The sequence below is a fragment of the Haliotis rubra genome, unplaced genomic scaffold, assembly GCF_003918875.1.
Source record: "Haliotis rubra isolate DU_JTF1 unplaced genomic scaffold, ASM391887v1 Scf57, whole genome shotgun sequence".
NCBI classification, from domain to species: domain Eukaryota; kingdom Metazoa; phylum Mollusca; class Gastropoda; order Lepetellida; family Haliotidae; genus Haliotis; species Haliotis rubra.
In genome coordinates, this window is record NW_025767268.1 from 611,358 (window position 1) to 634,139 (window position 22,782).

At 39.5% G+C, this 22,782-nt stretch overlaps 1 protein-coding gene across 1 annotated transcript; it reads left to right on the plus strand.

The window, feature by feature from the left end:
* Positions 1-420: 420 nt before the first annotated feature.
* Positions 421-22,077, plus strand: LOC124254273 (sodium- and chloride-dependent glycine transporter 1-like). The gene is made up of 13 exons (XM_046688188.1): positions 421-715; positions 5,614-5,745; positions 5,994-6,276; positions 6,637-6,769; positions 7,971-8,105; positions 8,671-8,774; positions 9,781-9,905; positions 15,222-15,334; positions 18,419-18,550; positions 19,174-19,273; positions 20,384-20,484; positions 20,993-21,160; positions 21,449-22,077. Exons 1-13 carry the CDS (start codon positions 526-528, stop codon positions 21,587-21,589), a joined length of 1,857 nt encoding a protein of 618 aa, XP_046544144.1. The 5' UTR covers positions 421-525; the 3' UTR covers positions 21,590-22,077.
* Positions 22,078-22,782: the final 705 nt, after the last annotated feature.

Consider the following 22,782-nt stretch of genomic DNA (forward strand, 5'->3'; position numbering starts at 1 on the left):
AAATTGTGAGTAGATTTATTGTGATTATTTGGTATTCCGACTTTCCACTGATAATCATTTGCTTCCTAACAGAGGATCTCACAGTATTTCTAATCGCCCTCTCGATATTTTTCGGCCTTTTAACTAGTCAGTTTCATTTTTGATGAACTGTGTCGACTCTGTTAGGTATACCGAAATAGACATCAGAAATGGAATAAACATGTTTTACACTAATACACCTGGCAACACCTGTTAATGAAATCCAACGAAATACGATTTATATTAGCACTTCCAGTATTTATTTGGTTTCATTATCAACTTATGAATAATGATATTCATACCGTTTGTAATCGAAACTTGCAGACCAAGACATAATGTCCACACCTATAATAAATTAACTATATACATGTCAGCAAGCTATGCTGAATGATGAATATTCCAGCTGTACCACATATCACTGGGTTAGCACGGAAAGGAAATGTTCTTTTTGTCAACTGAAAGGGAATATCCGCATGCTCGCCATAAGGACTCATTGTCTATCCAAACATGACAGAGAGTGAAATATTTCTTGATGATGTCCGTCCCAACGTTTCTCCAGAGAATAGAGAAAGAGGTTCCGTACCGACCAGAGAGGAATGGACCAGAAAGAGAGAGTACATATTGTCCCTCCTCGGATACGCAGTGGGACTAGGGTCTCTGTGGAGATTCCCATACCTGTGTAACAGAAATGGTGGTGGTCAGTATAAACAGTGTATTCAGACGTTTAATTACAGTGTACATGGACTCTATATATCTATGTGGAGACAAGCATCGCAACTCCAATGATTGTAACTACCACATAGCCATTTATATTTATATCCTAATAATATTTGTTTGTATGATTATTTTCACCCTTCAGGGACACCATACATTGATTCCGATATGCACATCCAAAGGCGAGCATCACGTGCATTATGTCGCCTTCAAGGAAGATGAGGGGTAGATCTCCAGTCCATCCTCCGAAGACATAATGTCCACACCTATAATACAATGGAATTGTCGATGACTGAGGACTAGTTTAACCGATTTACAGTTATTAGTCCAAGATTTAAAACCGTCAGCGTTTTGCTTACAAGAAACTTATCTGAAACAGACAGATAATTTTGACCTACGTCAGTTTAATGCGTATCATTCTTTGGACCCGGTTTGTAATTTTGACCTACGTCAGTTTAATGCGTATCATTCTTTTGCAATGAGCTTCCCTGAATCAAGGGAAGAGTCCTCGCCAAATCCTGTGTACCCTTGTGGCCATTTTGTAATAAATCGGTCAGCGATAGTGATGTCATACGTCAACCTTCACACATATTAGGCAATTTCTTTGAGGTGAAGGTCGGCTGAACAAGAGTTATCCTTCCGATTACACTGTCAGTATTATGATGTGTATTTTCGTATAGTTCAGACAATCGGTCATGAAACTGATTCTTGAGTATCTACATTTAGTTTTGTTCAATATCATATCATACGTGGATATAGGGTATACATACTATGTTGAAAGTTTTTGATTGTTTGATGACCTACTCAGACATTATTTTGTCCCATATCTGCTTCTTTTCGTCATTAGTAATGGAGTTATCAGTTTGCTGTTGAACACACTGATATGATCTTCATTATGCATAGGATGAGTGTGCACCTGCAATGCATCATGGATAATAATTATCATCATGGTTTAATGACGGGGCCCTTTATTAACTCATGGTGATAGAGCTTCTGGTGGATCATCAATCATGGGTGAGGAGCAATGTTATCCATAGCAGTGTTCCTCTTAAAACGAATCTTCAAGTTGTTGCAGTTCGACTTACATTACAGGTTGCTTTTACTTTGTGTTCTTTGTATATCCCACCTTCAACAGCTGTTCGACTTACGGATCTGCAAGATCTCTATGATCAATTACCTAAACCCTGTTTAATCGTGGGGGATTTAAATGGCCACAACCCACTCTGGGGTGGTACTAATACAAACGCCAAAGGTAAAATACTGGAGGAATTCATTTCAAATAATGACTTATGCATTTATAATGTCGGCACAAATACTTATTTACATCCTGGCACAGGAACCTATTCTGCTCTTGATTTATCTATTACTGACTCCAACCTATTGAGTGAATTCGAATGGTCAGTCCACGACGACCTTTGTGGGAGGGACAATTTCCCAACATTATTAAAACCCGTGATTCCATCTGATGTTCCTCCTTCATCAAGATGGAATTTTAAAAAAGCTAACTGGCCTTTATATGAAACTGTTTGTGCTGACAAAACTCAAACCTGAACTTTTTAATGATATTCCTGATGCCATAAAATGGCTTTCAGAGGAACTAAACAACATAGCTGACGAGTATATTCCAAAGTCCTCTTCAAATCCTCACATACGAAAACCATGGCTTACAGATGATTGCAAACAGGCTAGGAAGGCAAGGAAAAAAGGAGAAAATTATTTCCGTCGCCATCCTATGGTCCACAATTTAGACAAATTTAAAATTTTAAACGCTAAAGCACGACGTACTTTCAAGCAAAGAAAACGCCAATCTTGGCGGAACTATGTCTCAAAACTTAATTCACGCACTCCGATATCGAAGGTATGGAACATGATCCAGAAAATCCAGCATGTCCTGCTTGACTGTGTTGAATTCTCCATCATAAGGGATAAATATTTCAATATCAAAACTGTGAAGGACCTTTTTAATAATGTTAATTATCATTTAATCATTATTGATTTGTAAATGGAGACAGTTTTATAGTTGGTAGTTCAGATTATCAACTTAGATTGTTTGTGGCTGTATCCTCAAAGGGGGTTGAAGTAGCGTAAAATTATTGTCCTCCTGAGAGGGTACGTAAGTCCCAAAAACTTTCCAAGTCAGTTTTGCTCAACCATACTTTTTAATCGTAGTATTTTTGTGATTTTAATATTTTCCTACTATCGCCAGCGGCTGAAGGGATGGTGTAAATCCAACTAGGGTCCATGCAGGTAGCAAAAGTAATGTAAGTCCCCATGGTTCCTAGTATGGTGATCTACCTTCAGTTGTTGGCGATCTATAGCCCGTGTTTTAAATTGTATTGTCTTCTTTAATTGGAATGTTTTAGCTTTGCTCGCTAGTTTTATATTCATATCTGTGATTCTCTAGTATTTTTACTGTCCATCGTCGGCAGGTTTTAATCTTCAAAATGTTTTCACTTTTTATTGTATAAATTGTTTTCGTCACGATATGGCTGAGATATTGCCGATGTGACGTTAAATATTAACTCACTCACTCACTCATGATGAAAGCAAGGAATTCCACAGCTATTTTAAGCGTGCCAAAGTTGTTTGGACAGAATCTGAAATTTGATGTTGATTTTGTTGATGGCAATGTACTGCTGGACGGTACAGCGATGGGAGTAAACCAGGTGAAGTCCTTCACCAGTCTGCCCAGAGTCGGTCATTTGTGGAGAATCTTTCTGAGAAACCATTGCATCGTGTGTACATGCAGTGCGTGGAATAGAATAGTAATCCCACCGACTCCTGCACCTGGATGAAGTCGGCTGGTCTTAAATGTGAAACTGAGGGCTTTCTTTTTGTTGCTCATGACCAGTCACTTCCCACTCGTAATCGTCTAAATGTGACTCTTAGAGAAAATATTAATATGAAATGTCGACTTTGCAATGGAATAGGCCTACTATACAGCCTCAGAAGAATTCCTGCCAACAAACCTGATCTTGTCCTCTTTGATAAAGCCAATGAAGTTATTTATATCATTGAATTTTCTGTCCCTTTTGACAGCAACGTGATTGGCAAGAATCAGGAAAAGAATGCTAAATATGGGGACCTCACCTTTGAAATGCATCCCAAGTACACTGTCGTCAGACTCTCCATTGTTCTCGGTGCCGTTGGTTTGAACATCCCTTCTTACACTCTGGGTAATGCAGAAAGCTGCAGTGTTGGGGCGTCTACATATTCTCCGGAAAGTTCTTGGTGGGTTCGACTAGGCAGCGTTTCCTGGGGGAAGTCCAATTCGCTGTTTGTGGTGCGTGTAGAGGGGGCAAGGGTCATGAGTTGCTGATGAGCCTTACCAGCCTGACTGTGCCAGGATAACCCGAACCCTCTCTGCTGCATACTATCTTTAATCTGTAAAACATAATAATAAGTCCATTTGTATAGGGCCCTATATCCAATCACCAAGTGATTGCTCATGACGCTGACATATATACATATTTACAACAGGAGTTCATTTAGATGGCATAGTGCTTTTTGAACAGGAACGTTTTTTTAGTTAAACTGGAAGCTGGCTATTGAGGGGGATTTTTGAGAGACACATGCAGATTGTTCTAGAGGATAGCTGACAAGCAGGAAAAACGTCTGTGTCCGTATTTGGGACGGTGAGCAGCGACTGGTTGGCTGATCTCAGAGTGCTGGGAGGAACGTACTCTCTGACAAGACTAGAGAGATAGGATGGAGCTGCATTGTTAAGACATCTATAAGTCATGTTAAGTATCTTGCATTCTATCCTGGCTGGGAGTGGTAACCAGTGCAGACGCATGAGGATTGGGGAGATCTGGCTGTGCTTGGTGGTGCTGCAGATCAATCTGGCATCTGCATTTTGGAATTTTTGCAACCTAGAGAGCAGATCCTTGTTCACGTTCCCAAGCAAACTGTTACAGTAGTCCAACGGGACAACATCATAGATCTTACAAGATGGTGTGTTGCGTCAGTTGTTAATAGGTGACGTATGCTGGAGATATTCCTAGTGTGATGATAGCAGATTTTACATAAGTTACATGCTATGGCTAATGCTAACAAACGGGATACTGTGAAAAATATGGGGCGTTGCGATACTTTCCCTATGTGTATAAAATCAGTGTGTGTGTGTGTGTGTGTGTGTGTGTGTGTGTGTGTGTGTGTGTACACCCATATGCGTGCGTGTGTCTGTCTTTCTGTCTGTCTGTGTGCGTGCATGCGAGAGGCTGTGTTATATTATTAATGTACGTTAATTCGCCCAACTACTTTGATCTTGGATTTGTTGCTATTTAATGGTTTTGTTGTTATTTTAGAAATATGCAAAATATGCATACCTTCATTCGACTAACGCGGGAAAATATACATGTAAATTATGATGTTTAGTTTTTCGTTATGAAAGTTACACAGTCTGTGATCGAGTTGTAAGTACTTGCAGTATTTCAGACTATTATGCAAATGTTATTCAACACTAGACACATGATTTCATCCCCAACAAACTATACGTTTTCCAATTATAGTTTGCCGGTGTCAGATAATGCTAATAAAAAGTATACTTATGATTTAGAAATAGGAAAGAATCCATTTATATGCAGCATTATAATTAAACAATATGCTATGTTCGTTTAATGTAATGTGCCTTCCAATTAATACTTGCAATGAGCTCTTTATAAAAGGCTGGTGTCATGACGAATCGGGTTTTTTCAATGATTAATGCAGTTCTTACTTTATATAGTAAATTCATAAGTAGTTTTTTATCAATAGTCAACTTTAGTCAACAACAACTGTTATGTCTACACTTCACAACTTTTGAAACACAATCGACATTTACAAAATGTCTTGTGTGTTGTCATCATATTTTCTACATGTGGTTAACTTCGTTCTATACAGGTGCGTTTCTCATTCCATACTTCATTGGAATTATCACGTGCTCTGTCCCGCTATTTTTCTTGGAGATCACCATCAGCCAGTTTTCAAGTAGGAGTGCAGCCCACGTGTGGGTCCTCTGTCCTCTGTTTAAAGGTGAGTGCCACAGCTGCTTCGTTTCGGATATCATCATCTCAAACTAGCCTATCACTAACGTAGCGCAGTATTTCCATCGCTCATGAGAATAATTTCATTGGATGAGCAAATTTCGTGCTTTTTAAATCAGGCTATGATGTCGAGCAGGAAGGCGACGACAGATAATGAGCATATTAGACGTGTCTTAAATATGTTGAACCTTGAAAGGATATCATGATGCAGACAGTGATAAGCATGTTTTGTTTCAGGTATCGGCATCTCTCAGGTAATGGCCTCTTCGTTCGGGAGCGTGTTGTACAATGTCATAGTTTCCTGGTCCATATATTACATCTACAAGTCGTTCTCGTCAGTTTTGCCATGGACAACATGTGACAACTGGTGGAATACCCCCCTGTGTGTCAATAAACTTGGGAACGTTTCATCCATCAGCGTGAGCCAGGCCAACAGCACACATCTAGATGATGAACGCCTTCAGTACTCATCATGGAGAAAGGCAAATGTAACATTGACAGCGTCAGAAGAATTTTGGCAGTAAGAGAAATATTATAGTAGATATGTAAATAGTGTGAATACATCTGGAATGAATATGCGAAGGCATTTTTCTCTTTGACTTAGTTACCTAGTGCCCTCAGTGATTTTACCTTATTCCTTCATAACATGTTTTCACTGTGTTGCTTTGTAGTACTGATACAGCTACTCCGGAAGATAATCAAGGTTCACTCCACCTTTGATATTGTATATCATACATCTAACAACGTAACTAATATTTGTCCACACGCACACACGAATACGCACGCGCGCACACACACACACACACACACACACACATACATACACACTGTAAATGAAGTAAATACAGTTATTTATTGTTAGGGACATTTATTGTGGCAGATACGGCACACTGAGGGTGTCCAGTGGAATCAACAAGTTCGGGTCAGTGCAGGGTGATCTCCTTCTGTGCAACCTTGCTTCCTGGGTAGTAGTGTTTTTCTGTCTCATGAAAGGCGTCAAGTCTATGGGAAAGGTAAGAAGCTCCATTCAAGTTGCCGATGTCATCATCTGATCTTACCACGAGGATTGATATAGGTGTAACTGTAGGCCCGTGGGGACTACTGTTTCCAGTAGGGGATCAGGCATGTAATGACTTTAACGGAGATTTTAAAGTTGTACAATCTCAGGAAAGAGAAGCTGAACGTTTTTAGATCAACTTGGATCCAAACCACATAGTTTTCAGAACATCCGACATTTCCAGTGAAAGAATTGCTCTTTGGGTTAAATAGCAAAGTATGTTTAACAGCATACATGGGAACTAATGACACCGCCTCCCTTAAATATATAATGGTCGACTCGTCATGCTTGTCGTAACGCAAGTTTCTACAGTTCAGAATGTTTTCCATATCACGTGTCACCATTCCACCAATCACCATTGCCATCTACTCTTTGCTTTCGGTCATTGATTTGACTGATTGACTGATCGACTTTTTACAGGGCGACATGAATTAAACATAAATAGACATGTTTGACTACGCCACAAAACAACATTCGTTCACTTGCAATATCCGAAGATTTATTGGTGCAAGTTTCCTGCTGACTGGGTTCCGTCCTATTGCGCAACGTAGTACAATAACCAGACCAGAATTTTTAGACCTACTTATTCAACTGGATAAAGAAATATTAATCAGTATTATTTCATACATCTAATGACTTGTATATTGCAACACTACACTACTCCTTGCAAACACCTCGTGCAGCGTGCTCTGTCGTACAGCTGCTCTGGAAATCTAGAAATCGTGGAAGTCTCAAAACGAAGGCTCGGCAGCTAGAAAATTTTGGCGGTCTTGTACGGCCTTGATGTTATATCAATCACACTGAAATACACACAATAAGTACAAAGAACACATAACAGGTGTAACCAGTGAGCCAGAGGAATTGTGAATCATTTTACGACCTCATCAAAGAGGGGCAGACTCTGACGTCTTAGTTATCGTCATGCTGCCTAAACCTCGCCATGAAATATAGATATTTGTAAATACCATTGTCTTATGAAACAAGGAATTGGAATTTCCTGTAACCATAGTTGTTTGCAATGTCTCTTTTCACTTTCACACGAGAAAATTCGGATCGGCTGAAAAGTATGTCATTTTCTGCATGGATTCATGAGACTCATGTAATAAGTCCGGGTTGAGGGCTTGTCCTCACTTGACAGTTCCTGTCTATATTGGCAGGTGGTGTATGTGACTGCATTGATCCCGTACATCCTGCTGACGGTGCTGCTGATAAGGTCGTGCATGATGCCGGGAGCAGGGGAGGGAATTGTGTACTTCCTACGTCCTGACTTCTCACGACTAGCCTCCGTTCAGGTACACACAGAGAGAGAGATTGAGTGAGTGAGTTTATTTTACGCCGCACTCAGCAATATTCCAGCTATATGGCGACGGTCTGTTTATAATCGAATCTGGACCAGAGAACCAGTGATCAACAGAACGAGCATCGATCTGCGCAATTGGGAACCGATGATATGTGTCAACCAAGTCAACGAGGGTGTGTGTGTGTGTGTTATGTTACTGAGAGAATTACATATACTGATTATATCAGGTCATCACAGGTCTAATAGGGGGAGGGGGAGAGAGAAATGCATATACTTGCCACAGCTGTAATAATTAGAGTAGGGATTATAATGTTAATATGTAATCATTATATAGGGAGGGGGGAGAGAGAGAGAAATACATATGATACCAGGTGTCTCAGCTCTAATCATGACAACTAGGACCAGTGAGAGAGATAGACATAGACAGAGAGGGAGAAATGTAGACGATGCCAGCTGCTACAGCTGTAATGACTTTGTGAGAATCTGAGAGTCCTACAGTCTGATTACATGTTATTTCCATATGTTTCAAACAGTATTAATAACATTGCATTGTATAGGTGTGGTTGGAAACATTGCTGCAAGGTTTCTATTCAACGAGCGTTACGTACGGTGGACTCATCACCATGAGCAGTTACAACAACTTCAACAACAGACTCCTGAAGTAAATAGTAATACTTTACTTCTCAAATTGTTTGGGATGATGATAGTTTAAGTAAGACAAGTTTAGGTTCATGCACTGTATATGTAACTGACGTTGCACTGGTCATCTATCTTACAATCCATTTTAAAATTGGATTTGGCTTTTCAGGGTCAAGCTGAAGTGATCGATATTCCAACAACGAATGTTACAATAATGGCGAAGATGTAGATTTGTTGATCGATATCAGTAAATGCTAAATTAAATCCCCAATCAGTCTCCATTGTACGTCTCTGACTGTGTGATAACCGTGTGATATGATCACTATCAAATAGTGATGATGCAAACGGGTGGGTGTATCCTGCCCATGCTTTAAAAACACATGGCAAGGCGAGTCAATTGCCCACCTGAAACCACTCAGGAACATATGTCTGAAGTCAAATAAATAAAGGCAACCGCATCGGAGTCAGTGATAGAAATTACCTGCTCTTGTTTGTGTGTGGAGCCCAGTGGTTAGCATGCTGGCCTCTCACGCCCAAGGCCCAGGTTCGAATCCCGGTGGAGACACCAAAATTTGTGACCTGGGTCTCATACTGTGTTGTGCCCCTGGGCAAGGCACTTCGTCCACATTGCACTCAGTCCACCCAGCTGTTTAAAATGGGTACCTGAGAAGCGGATGTACGTAATTATACGGTCGCGCGGAGCGCTTAGTAGCTGCTTTGAAAGTACAATTCCGTTAGGGTAATAATGTAACGCCAGAGAACAGCATTGCGTTGCATCATAGGCGCAAAAAATTAGCATTAATATTATTATTATTATTATTATAACACGTTTTGATAGTTTTACTGAGGTCTCACGTATGTTTAATATAATGATGTGCTCTATACAAGTGGCCAAAACTCTAAGCAATATATGACACATGTTCGTTAACCTATTACCTTAATAATGATATACCTGTTTACTATATATATGCATTTTAACCTTAATACATTCTATTGTGATGTAAATATTTTTATGTTTTGTATTTCAGAGACTTGGTGATAGTTACTGTCGTTGGTCAAGCAAGTAGTATATTCTGTGGCCTCGTGGTCTTCTCCACTTTGGGCTTCATGGCGCACCAGGCGCAGATACCGATATCAGAGGTTGTATCATCCGGTAAATCTATTTGTTCCTTATTGGCCTATCCTCAGACAATTTCTCTGAGTGAGTGAGCTCAGTTTCCAAAATACCAGCAATAACATAGAAATGGGCTTCACACATTGTACCTATGTGGCAATTTCTTTGACAAGTAAGCACCCGTGAAGAGCCACCTCCTCGTGGAGCGCTCTTCGACACCCGCCCCCACCCCCCGTTGTGGACCCGGGGGTATATTTGGTCCACCAACACGTTTGACGTGGGTTGCGCCCCTGCGTCGGTGGAGGACGGGAGTCTGGTGGTTAAGGGCACTGGGAGCCTGGAACCGTGTGCCTTTTGCCCAACACATCACTTCGCCCCTTACTTTACCTAGACGGGTGGTAGAACTGGCCCGGTTCTATCAATCGGCTGGTCAAGCCAAGCCCTGTGCATAGCAAATAAGCGGAGACATCTTTCTTCTTCGTCTGATGAAGAGTTATCTTCCTTAGTGAATGAAATTTGAATACGAGGCCAAAATTCATAAAATGAAATTCAGCAATAACATGTCATACTTTGAGGCCAAACAACTAGTGAATGCACAGTTTCAACCTTCTACCGGTCTGACATATTCAGAAACAGGTTCATCTTCTGCTCCAACATCTGTTAATATATCTACAACAGTTTCAACTTCCTGTCAAACTGTGTTATCCTGGGTTAATGCAACTCAAATACACTTGGATGACAATAGTGCTATAACACAAGATTTTCAACGTTCTTCAGCCTCCCAGACTGTGGACACACAATCAGAAGATATAATTTCAACTCAGACAACAGAGAGGGTTGCCCACCTTTACAGTAAAGAAAAGAAAATAATGAAGAAAAAGATCAAAGCTCTTCAACATTTGGAAGAGTCTTCCATTTGAGCCACTGGACATGGAGATCACCCCTTCACGCACAGGGTGTAGGAATGGCGCTTCTACGCGCTCACGATCTCCAGTTAAACCTCCCTAAGCATTTTAATGAAATTAATACAATGGAATTGCAGAGGCCTTAAGAACAATTTTAACGATCTACAATCATTATCACAAGATTTTACACCATCGGCCTTTAGTCTACAAGAGACATACCTGAAAAGTACAGATAAATTTGACATGCGTCGATACAATTCATTTCATTCATTCTCACCTCCAGGTGCTAGAGCTACTCGCGGCGGTTCTATTCTCGTGAAGCAAGGATCTATTCGACCAGCTTGCCAAACCCTGTATCATAATGGGCGATCTTAACGGACATAACCCTTTGTGGGGAAGTACTGATACTAACAATAAAGGGAAAATCCTTGAAGCCTTCCTTTCTAATAATAATTTATGTATCTTCAATGATGGATCAGCCACATATTCACACCCCGGTTCTGTACTTATTCTGTACTGGATCTGTCTCTCACAGACCCAACTATTTATAACGAATTCGAATGGTCAGTCCACGATGACCTGTGTGGAAGTGACCATTTTCCCACAATTCTCTCAGCAATAAATCCGACTGATGACCCACCGGCAACAAGGTGGAATTTTGATAAGGCCAACTGGCCATTATTTCAGGCACTGTGTACTGACACCTTGAAATCTGACGTTTTTATCAATGCTCTAGATCCGATTCAGTTATTCTCTGATAAACTGAAAAATATAGCTGATGAAACTATACCTAAGTCCTCTGCAATTCCACATATTCGAAAAACAGGGTTCAATAATGACTGTAAACAGGCCAGAAAGTGTAGGAAAAAGCCGAACATTATTTTCGACGACATCCTACAGTCCATAATTTAGATAAATTACAAATTTTAAATGCCAGGGCTCGACGCACCTTTACACAGAATAAGTGTCAGTCTTGGAGAAACTACGTTTCCAAAATTAATTCTCGCACACCTATTTCAAAGTTGTGGAACATGATTCAACGAATAAAGGGCAAAGGGTCCAAATCTACTGTCCATCATCTGAAGGATGGTGCTAATTTTTTGACGGATAAGGCTGACATTGCCAATAAACTTGGTGAAACTTTCGCCAAGCATTGGTCTTCATCAAATTATGTCCCCGAGTTTAAGTTGCATCAGAAACAACAGGAGAAGAAAAGAATTAATTTTAACTCGGACAATGGTGAAGATTAGAACGAACTATTTTCACTACATGAGCTAAATACCGCACTTGAGCAAGCTCATGATACAGCAACAGGAGCTGATACTATTCACTATCAGCTCTTGAAACATTTACCTGAATCATCTTTGGAAACACTTCTAAATATCTTTGTTACCATATGGACTTCAGGGAACTTCCCAACTTCTTGGTGTAATGCCATTGTTGTCCCTATTCCAAAGACTGGCCGGGATCATATTGATCCGTCTAATTACAGACCAATCTCTTTAACGAGTTGTGTCTGTCAAACCATGGAACGAATGGTAAACAATAGATTAACTTGGTATCTTAAAAACCAATAACCTAATAACAAATATTCAATGTGGTTTCAGGAATAATCGTAGTACCATTGATCATTTGGTACGTTTAGAATCCTTTGTTAAGAATGCTCTAGTAAAGAAACAACATGCAGTATCGATATTCTTTGATCTTGAGAAAGCGTACGATACCACCTGGAAGCATGGCATTTTAAAGGGTTTACATGATTTTGGTTTAAGGGGTCGTTTACCTTTCTTTATATCACAGTTTTTAAGAGACAGGCAATTTCAAGTCCGAGTGGGTTCAACCCTGTCTGACCATTATAATCAGGATCAGGGTGTCCCACAAGGAAGTGTTTTGTCTGTCACACTGTTTAGCATTAAGATCAACAGTTTATCCTGGGTTTTAACTGATTCAATTGACGGATCACTATTTCTAAATGGTTCACCTATCCAAGTTATAAAAGAGGCTAAGTTTTTGGGTCTAATTTTCGATTCACATCTAACCTTTTTGCCGCATATTAAATCCCGTAAAGCTAAATGCCTGAAGGCACTTGATTTGTTAAAGGTTGTTTCTAATTCAAAGTGGGGAGGGGGATCAAACTACCCTCCTTCACTTATATAGATCATTGGTGCGATCGAAACTTGATTATGGCTCGATCGTATATAGCGGAGCTTGCAAAAGCAACCTTAAACTACTTGATTCTATCCACCACCAAGGTCTAAGACTTTGTCTTGGATCATTTAGAACTTCTCCAGTTGATAGTCTCTACGTCGAGGCAGATGAGACTTCTCTTAACAAACGCCGTATAAGATTATCTTTACAATATATTACCAAACTATATTCTAACGAATCTAACCCTGCATTTAACTGTATCTTTAATCCTCTTTATGAGGATTTGTATAACAAAAGGTCTTCTCTTGTTCCGCCTCTTGGGCACAGAATTAAACCATTCATTGCTGCTGCTGGAATTGAGCTGAAGAATATATCTCCTTCTCGTCTTCTTTCTTCTCCTCCTTGGCAATTAGTGAGGCCAGACGTTGGCTTAACATTAACCACATTTAAAAAAATCCGAAACTAATGATTTACAGTATAAACAAGAATTTAGTCAATTAAGAAATAAATATAATACATATAAATCCTTATTTACAGATGGGTCCAAGGATGGTGACGCGGTGGCTTGTGCCACTGTCATTGGATCCAGAACAATATCTTCTCGACGCCATATTAACAGCTCTTATATATATAAATAAACACCGTAAATATAAATAATACATCATCTTTTCTGATTCTCTTTCGTGTCTTCAGGCTATTAAATATCTTTCTTGTAAACATCCACTTTTATTAGAAATTATTGAATTGTATAATGATCTTGCTACTGGCCAATGCTACATCGTCTTTTGTTGGTTACCCAGCCACGGTGGCATTTCTGGGAACACAATGGCTGATCTTGCTGCCAAGGCAGCACTCAACAAATCTGTGACACCACTTCTTATTCCATACTCTGATTACAAAGCTAGCATTAGAACCTACATCCGTGATCTGATGCAAAAGAAGTGGGACAACCAGGTAGGTATTAATAAATTACTGGAAGTAAACCTTACATTGGTTAGACCTACTTGGGATGTCAGTCCAGATTTGAAGAGGTCATCATACGATGGTGTCGCATTGGCCACACAAGATATACACATGAATATTTGCTTAAAGGTGAAGATCCTCCGTTTTGCATCCCTTGTGATGAAAGAATCACGGTCAAGCATGTCTTGCTTGACTGTGTTGAATATTACAACACAAGGGATATCTATTTCAAATCACGAACTATGAAGGATCTTTTTAATAATATAAGTTCTCATTTAAATATTGCATTTTTATAAGAATTAGATTTGTTAAATAATTTGTAAATAGATACATATTTTATTATTGGTAGTTTAGAATAATAACTGAGATTGTTAGTGGATGTACCCTCAAAGGGGGTTGAAGTAGCTTAATATTATTGTCCTCCTGAGAGGGTACGTAAGTCCCAAAACTTTCAAAGGAAATTTAAATGTACCAGCTGTTTTAAATGTAGCATTGCTGTCATTTTAATTTTGGCTAAATTTGACTTCAATCGCCAGCGGCTGAAGTGATGATATAAATCCAGCTAGGGTACATGCAGGTAGCGAAAGTACTGTAAGTCCCCATGGTCCCTAGTATGGTGATCTACCTTCATTTGTTGGCGATCTATAACCAGTTTATATATTGTTTTGTCCAGATAGTGCTATCAGTTTTATCTTTCTATACTAGTTTTAATTCAAATTGTGATAATGTAGTTGTTTTACTGTTCTTCGGTGACAGGTTTTTATAATATACATATATTCCATTTCAATGTCAAATATGTTCTCGTCACGATCTGGCTGAAATATTGCCGATGTGACGTTAAATATTAACTCACTCACTCACTCATAATTGTCAAACATAAATGATTCGAGTTATTCACATTGAATTTAATTCTGCTTAGTCGACACCATACTCGTTTTGAATGGTTTCACCGATGTGGCTAAAGTCGAAGACCTGTTGCTCAACACCGAGCTGCCTGGTAATATAACTGTATTAATGCTCAAGTGACGCTAAACAGATTCACTCACACTAAGGATGCAGCGCTGGAGTGTTCGCTCGTAACGTCAAAGGCTCGTGTTCGATTTTCATCTGTGTGAGCCCCTGGTCTTGTGTTCCATGAGGTGCCTTAGTGGTTAAAGCGTCACGATTAAGACCCGGATAGATTCCCCATATGGCTACAATATGTTTATATTGTAAAAGCGGCGTAAAACTATACTCGTTCACAGTGTCCCATGTCGTGATATTGCTCGGATATTGCTAAATGCGTAAATCTTAACTCAAGCTCACAATTACACATAACTATAACACCTATTGGTTGCAGGTTCTGGTCTGGGGTTCATCATCTATCCAGAGGCCATCGCCCTGCTTCCTGTGCCCCAGTTGTGGGCAGTCCTGTTCTTCCTGATGCTCTTTGCGATGGGAATAGATTCTTTGGTAAATAATGTTAATAGTGACGATATATTTGAAGTGACGATTCGCTACGTTTATCTTCTGTTCAATGACGTTTCCATGCGAGATGGACACTCTACTGTTGAATCTTTGAGAAACATATATAAATGCCAGGTGCCACGTAAATAATGATCAAACAGTCATCACTGAATGAGAACGTTTTCTTAAAATTCCAGTCTAGGGACACAATAATCCACCTGTAGCATTATCAACCAAAGCATTTTCTGTGATATTGCGTCACGCAGCAATATTTCAGTCTCTTTGAGGGGCAGTAAGAAAGGGCTTCCTACATTATACCCATCAAAACAATTCTTTGGTTAATGACCAGGAAGGTAGCTCCTAGGTAAAAGATATAGCTAGTCATTCTTAGAAATGGTGTTCAACTGCCCGTGTCTGTCATAAGAGTCTATTAACAGGGTTGTCAGGCTCGCTGTCGCTGGACAAGGCAAAACATTGATTACACAACAGTCTCGTTTCCTGTTGACTGGGTCCCGTCCTATTGCGCAACTTAGTACAATATCCAGTCCAGAATTTTGGGACCAATTCATTTAACTGGATATATGATTATTCATCAGTATTATTTGATACATCTAAGTACTTGTATATTGCAACACTACGCTCCTTCTAATCCTTGCAAACACATCGTGCAGCGTGCTCTGTCGTACAGCGAGCCCTGACAAACAGAAACCGGGAAGTCGTGGAAATCTCAAACGAGGCTCTTCCGCAAGAAAGGTTTGGCGGTCTGGTACGGACTTGATATTTTATCAATCACTTTTTGCGTTACAAAACTAAAAAAAACCTCATAACAGGTGTAACCAGTGAGCCAGATGCATTATGAATCATTTTACGACCTAATCCAAAAGGGGCAGTCTGTGACGTCTTAGTTAAGGTCATGCAGCCTACACCTCGCCATAAAATATAGAAATACGATGTTATTAAAGTTTAAAATTAATTAAAAATTCATTTGTAAATACCATCTTCTTATGAAACAAGGAATTGGAATTCAGTCTAACCATAGTTGTTTGTGATGTCTATTTTCACTTTCACACGAGAAAATTCGGATCGGCTGAAAAGGTCATTGTCTTAATAGGTTAATGAGACTCATGTTTCGGTTTGGATACATGGCGTTTCGTAAACAACAACTACAAAAGGAGTCGGTTTGGTAGCCTGGTGGTTAAAGCGTTCGCTGGTCACGTCAAAGATCCGGGTTTGATTCCCCACATGGACAAAATGTGTGAAACCCATTTTGGTGTGCTTCGGTGTGATATCACAGTGATAACAACATTGCTAAAATCGGCTACCGCACTCACTCGCTCGCAAGAATGAATCGGATGGCCAGCCTCTGTGACGTGGTTGATTTCTTGACATCGCATCGTTTAATGAACGGAACTCGAATATTTACAGACCTTCCTTTCACGAAGCAACCTTTACTAAGGTTAACCTTAACTCCCATTCTTTAACATTGCACTAATGTTACCTTTGTGATTTACGATCACCTTAGTGTTTTGTGAAAGGAGGCCCTGTGTGGCATGAAAGAGCAGTAACGATTTACCATTACGACATTAAGACGAGACTAAAATAAGCCCCTTTTCCACCGCAGGTCACAGAGAGGTTGTTAAAATTATTTGCTTTTCGCGGGTCCATACAAACAGGTATTGACCGAATTTACCAGTCCATAATTATTTTATTATGTAATTACCGACAAAAAGCTTCTAAAATCAAAACCATGTCCATTTAGTGAAGAAAAGTAATTTTATTTTCACTACAAACCAATAACGTTATGTCAACAATATTGTGACATGTAAACAATCGAATGACGTCATAGCTTGACGCCCTTACATGAACAAAATCTATTTTAAGTAACTCAAGTCAAAATGAGTTTTGGTCGGACCTGGGTTGGAGTCAATATGCTTTTCTGTCGACGATCACGTGACCGCCTCTAGACCAATCAGGTAGCCGGAAATATATGCTTACATAATAATTGTAAATGTTGGATAATTACGTATTTGTCCATTGTCAATACTTGCCAGTGTTCCTCTCTCATCCGTGGGTACATACGTCCGATTTGCATTGGAATTGATTTTGTTAAATAATACTGAAACAAAATTAATTTTCTAAAGAAATCTCTGCTAACGCGATTGTAATATTCCCAATGTGTCATAAGCATACATTGGTATCAGGTAAACGTGATACTCGGTATTCATGAAACGGTGAGTGTAATGCATCGCCATTGCCACGTATCACAAACATGGGCAAAGTCAAGTCGCTTTTTCATCTGGAAAAAAAACACGGGTACATATGATGAATTTTATAATTGGTCATACACGTTCACTGTTGAGTCATTTTGAATGTTTTCAACCAGTGGATCAAGAGACTACAGGTTCTACTGTGCGACAACCAGCGCGTGCTCACACAGATGATTACAATACCGATCATCCATATCTTCTATTCACCATACCGTGTCAATTTTATGCGGAAATAGTTCACTTCTGGACTAAAAAAGATAAACGTCATCAGTGCACAAGCAGCCTGTATTTACTGACAATGGAAGATTTTCTTCTGGTATTATCATTAACACCATTTACTATATACCTGTAAACTTAGGACGTGGTCAAATTCCGTATTGCACCCCAGATTCCGTATTGAACCCCTGCCGGTTCTACTTTCTCCAAAGTTTTCCGGGATTCGATTTAAAAGTTGAATAGTTTGTTCGTTCCTTCATACATGTTTGTATGTATTAAAATATGAATAAATTTGATTAGAATGGTAAGTGTGAAAGTGGGACTTTATTGATGACGTCATGCGGAAGAATGTATGATTTAGGTCAGTTGCGTGATCCGCCCACGCGCGGAGTGATACTTAATGTCAAACTAACCTGAATGCGGAAGTATCGAGAGGCGTGAAAATATGTATCACTACGCTATGATTTGTTTTATTAAGTAACAGGTTAATGCACGATATGAGGGTATATGATAGATACAAAACAGCCAAACGTTCTAGTATGACGTTCTCTCTATATATATATTACTACTTTGTGAAACCACAAAAGTTCACTTTCTACTTTCAAAGTTTGGTGAAACGGAAACGACTATTGCTGGAATAACAGATTTGTGGACTCAGTATCTTCAAGGACGGAGAATGTGGGTCACGGCTGGGGTGTGTCTAGCCAGCTTCGTTGTGTCCATTCCCTTTGTAACTGAGGTACGTGCTGGCGAAACATCCCAAATATACATATGTTACATGGCGAAACATGTTTACGTAATTAGGTCTGTACACAGAACACATTTGACCTTCCCTTCAAAACATATCCTGGTGAATCCGATACAGGCTTAACGTTTTCGGGTAAAAGATAATCTAAACCTGTTTTTCACATGTTTATTATTCGCAAAGAACGACTACCGATGAAAACAGCTGGAACAGCCAAATGTAAGTATTACCAAAAACTCAGAATAATATCGTCTAACACATGTAATTATTACTCCCAGCTTACTTGTTATATGTGGGACGTGGCTAGTACTTATTAGACATGTTTGTATAGGATAATATCAGTGAGACAGTTAACTACGGTTATGACGCGTGTATAAGGAACTGATGCATGTGACGAACTGGTTTTTGTACGTATTTTAACTGGAGAATGGTCTTGGTTCTGGAATGAAGGCTGTACACAGGATCAATTCGATATGATGTTGGCAGGTGTGTGTGTGTGTGTGTGTGGTTGTGGTGGTGGGGGGGGTGTAGAAATCGTTACAAATAAAAGAATCCATTATTGATCAAATATGAACATGTCAGTTAACATTCCGTCACTGATATTACCATTGCCACAGGGTGGGATCTACCTCTTCCAGCTGTTGGACTGGTACACTTCCTCCTTCAGTGTACTTCTCATTGGCTGTCTCGAGTGTGTGGTCATCAACTGGATATATGGTGAGTGAGTGAGTGAGTATGGCTTTATGCCGATTTTAGTAATATTTAACCACGATAGGAAGCACCAAAAATGGGTCTCATGCAATATAATTGTCAATGGAATCAAACCCAGACATGACGAGCGAACACGTAACCAGTGGGCTATCTCACCGTCCCTGGATCTATGGTAACCCCACGTTGCACGACATAGCAAATGTCCTTATTACTATCTTATGCAAACGATGCAGGTGGCGTTTGCTTTTGGTGGAGCAGAACATGCTTACTCTTTTGGTGAACACGTGGTGTCATCACCGACTGGCGGTGATGTTTTTATGTTACTTTCAACACTACTGTACAGTTCTCTACCGTTGATATTACATACACGTTTACTGCTGAAATAGTGAGTGAGTGAGTTAATACTTAACGTCACATCGGCAATATTTCAGCCATATCGTGACGAGAACATTTGATATTGAAATGAAACACATGTACATTATAAAAACCTGTCGACGAAGGACAGTAAAACAACTAGATTATCACAATTAGAATTAAAACTAGCGTGAAAAGTTTAAAACTAATAGCACTATTGGGACAATACAATATAAAATCAGGCTATAGATCGCCAACAACAGAAGGTAGATCACCATACTAGGGTCCATGTACTGCTGAAATAAATATATACTCATAATATAGTCTCAATTGTACAATCGACTCTTATGAATGTGACAAAGGTTCTGTCGCTACTATTTATAATAAATTGACACAGTATGGCCAGGGTGTGTACATTTAGTATTACAATTAAGAACTGGAGAGCGGATGAACTAGTCGTTTGGTCATACCATGCATATCACAATATTATGATGACGGGCTTTGAACAGATTTAGACTGGATACCTTTTAAGCAGTCTACACTAAACTGGCAGTTTCCGCCCGAGTTATAATGCCTAGGACCGCACCGTTTCCTGGGATTCCCCAACATCAAACTTCTAGACCATGACATATACATTGTCTAGAGGGACGTTAACGTCATTCCAATCATTCATTTTGATGACATGTTTATAGTAGGTGTAAACGGGTTTCACCAACACACCCTTCAGTGTCACACCTTTAACGTCGATTTTATGTTTTTAAGGTTCAAGGAGACTCAGCAACGATATTGAGATGATGACGGGAAGGCGATTTCCACTGTTACTGAAGATCATGTCAACCTACTTGACGCCTTTCATTCTTTTCGTGAGTTCACACCCAAGACTTTATTATATGGACAATTGATGATAATGACTGAATGGAATGGCTGTAGACGGGGAGAAGTTAGTGTACACTCAAATATTGCGATAAACCGATGGCAAGTCCAAACACTATTCTCTTGTGAATAATCGGGTTGGAATTGATCATTAGCAAACCATGTTTGCCATAAGAGGCGACTATCGGGGTTAAGTGGTCATACCACATGCTGCAGTTACGACAGCTCATAATGTCAGTCACTTGATTGTTTGGTTGCCAGTCTTGGATATGATTCTGTCATATTGCTGAATTTATTTTCTGAACGCAACAGCAAGTAAATAAACCAGTAATGGTTGACATAGATACAAATCTAACCTCGACAAAACAATGTCAAAGTTATTATAACTCGCTGACATTCTTTGAAATTCGGACATTCCTATGTCTATATATACAAATATTCACACAGAGAGAGGGTGTGGTGTGAGAGCAAACATGTGATGGTAATATTTGTTTCCAGGCCTCCCTGACATGTTCCCTGTTTCTATATGACCCACCAAGCTATGGCGAGTACATCTACCCTGAATCTGCCAAAGTGATTGGTATAATGGTTGCTGTGGTGCTGACTCTGCCCATACCCGTCACATTGGTGTACCAAGTTGTAAAGGGGAGGGGGAGCTGTTTCGAGGTACGTTTGTTCGCATTGTGAAAAAGTAATTAAAGGGTCGGAAAATATATCATGAAATTAAAGAGTTGTACAATCAGTTCTAGTGCCGACTCATTAACGTGAGAATCCCTTCTTAATTGTGAGAACACTTACATCTAATTAATTGGCCAACAGAAGTGATGTATTATGATAAAACAGAAGTATGCCCTTTTACCAATAACGCCAAACCCAGGTCATATTAGACTCGCATGAATGCCCATCAATGGTCCAGAACAGATCAACATTTTCCTAGGAAACAATTTTTTGCAGCGTCTGAGATTTGCAAGCAGACCTTCGCCCCAGTGGGGACCAGCAGCAGCTGATGACATGAAGCGGTACACGGAACGTCATCCACAGTGCATTCTCCTGCACCTGGAACAAAAAGATCGCCATGGTGATTCACTTCATTGATGTTCTGGATGAATGTAATTCAAAAAGATATCTTTGCAACATATACAAACTTCATGGATAACGACTTCTTTACTTCGTGAGTGCGACGTTTTCGATACAGATTCCTGTACCGTTGTCAAATGGATATACATCAAATAATCGAATGTGTCTATGTAAATATGCTCAATGTAAAAGGCGCATAAGGTGGCGTTTAAATTTTTAAAGATATATAAGTGGCATTATTTACAAAGCTGTAAACAGTCGCCGAAATGACAGTGAAAACTATTTTAAATAATCATTTACTGTTCTCTGTATGTTAAATCACAATTATTGTTCAGAACTTGTTCAACACAACCTATTCCGAAGCGTCTGCACATTGAATGTATTTGATCTAAATGTATCTACATTTGAAGAATGATTATCTCTTGTTATACCTTTTACACATTGGTAACAATATTCGGTTATATGATGTTATTTCTTTTCACTGAATAAACATTCTCTTCGTACCATTTGTTTTGTTTTAAAAAAATATTCAAACAAAAATGTAGATGAAATCCCAATTGTGGATACCTTGGTCACTGGGGGTAAGTATATTGAATATTTTTTTAACTGTGATAAATCAAATATCCCAGAAACATTTAGTCAATTTTTGAAAAAGAGTGAAATATAAGTACTGAAATCACACGTTCTGTCCAAAAAACTAATATATACACTTATAAAAATGTTAAGCACCCTTAAATTCGTCGATCGTCAACAGACTGACTGACTGAGTTTGGTTTTACGCCGCTTTTAGCAATATTCCAGCAACATCACGGCGGGAGACACCAGAAATGGGCTTCACACATTGTACCCATGTGGGGATTCGAACCCGGGTCTTCGGCGTGACGAGCCAACGCATTAAACACTAGGCTACCCCACCGCCCCCGATTGTCAACAGAACTAAAAGTATGTTTTAGTTCAGCTTGTATATGATAATACGTATGGTACGAATTTATTGCAACCGTACTTGGTGGAAAGTGTCTCCGAAACATACCCTGTGGAGCATGTCCAAGAAGCAATCCCACGGATATTTCCTTTCACAAGTGCATTTGTTCACGTACCTCATGTCGGTATTTAATCTGCATGAGTTACAATGTTCGATCAGTTTTCTGCGCTGTGGAATGAAAAAGATTATCAGATGGCCAGAGATGGCATAATATTGGCATCCTTACCTC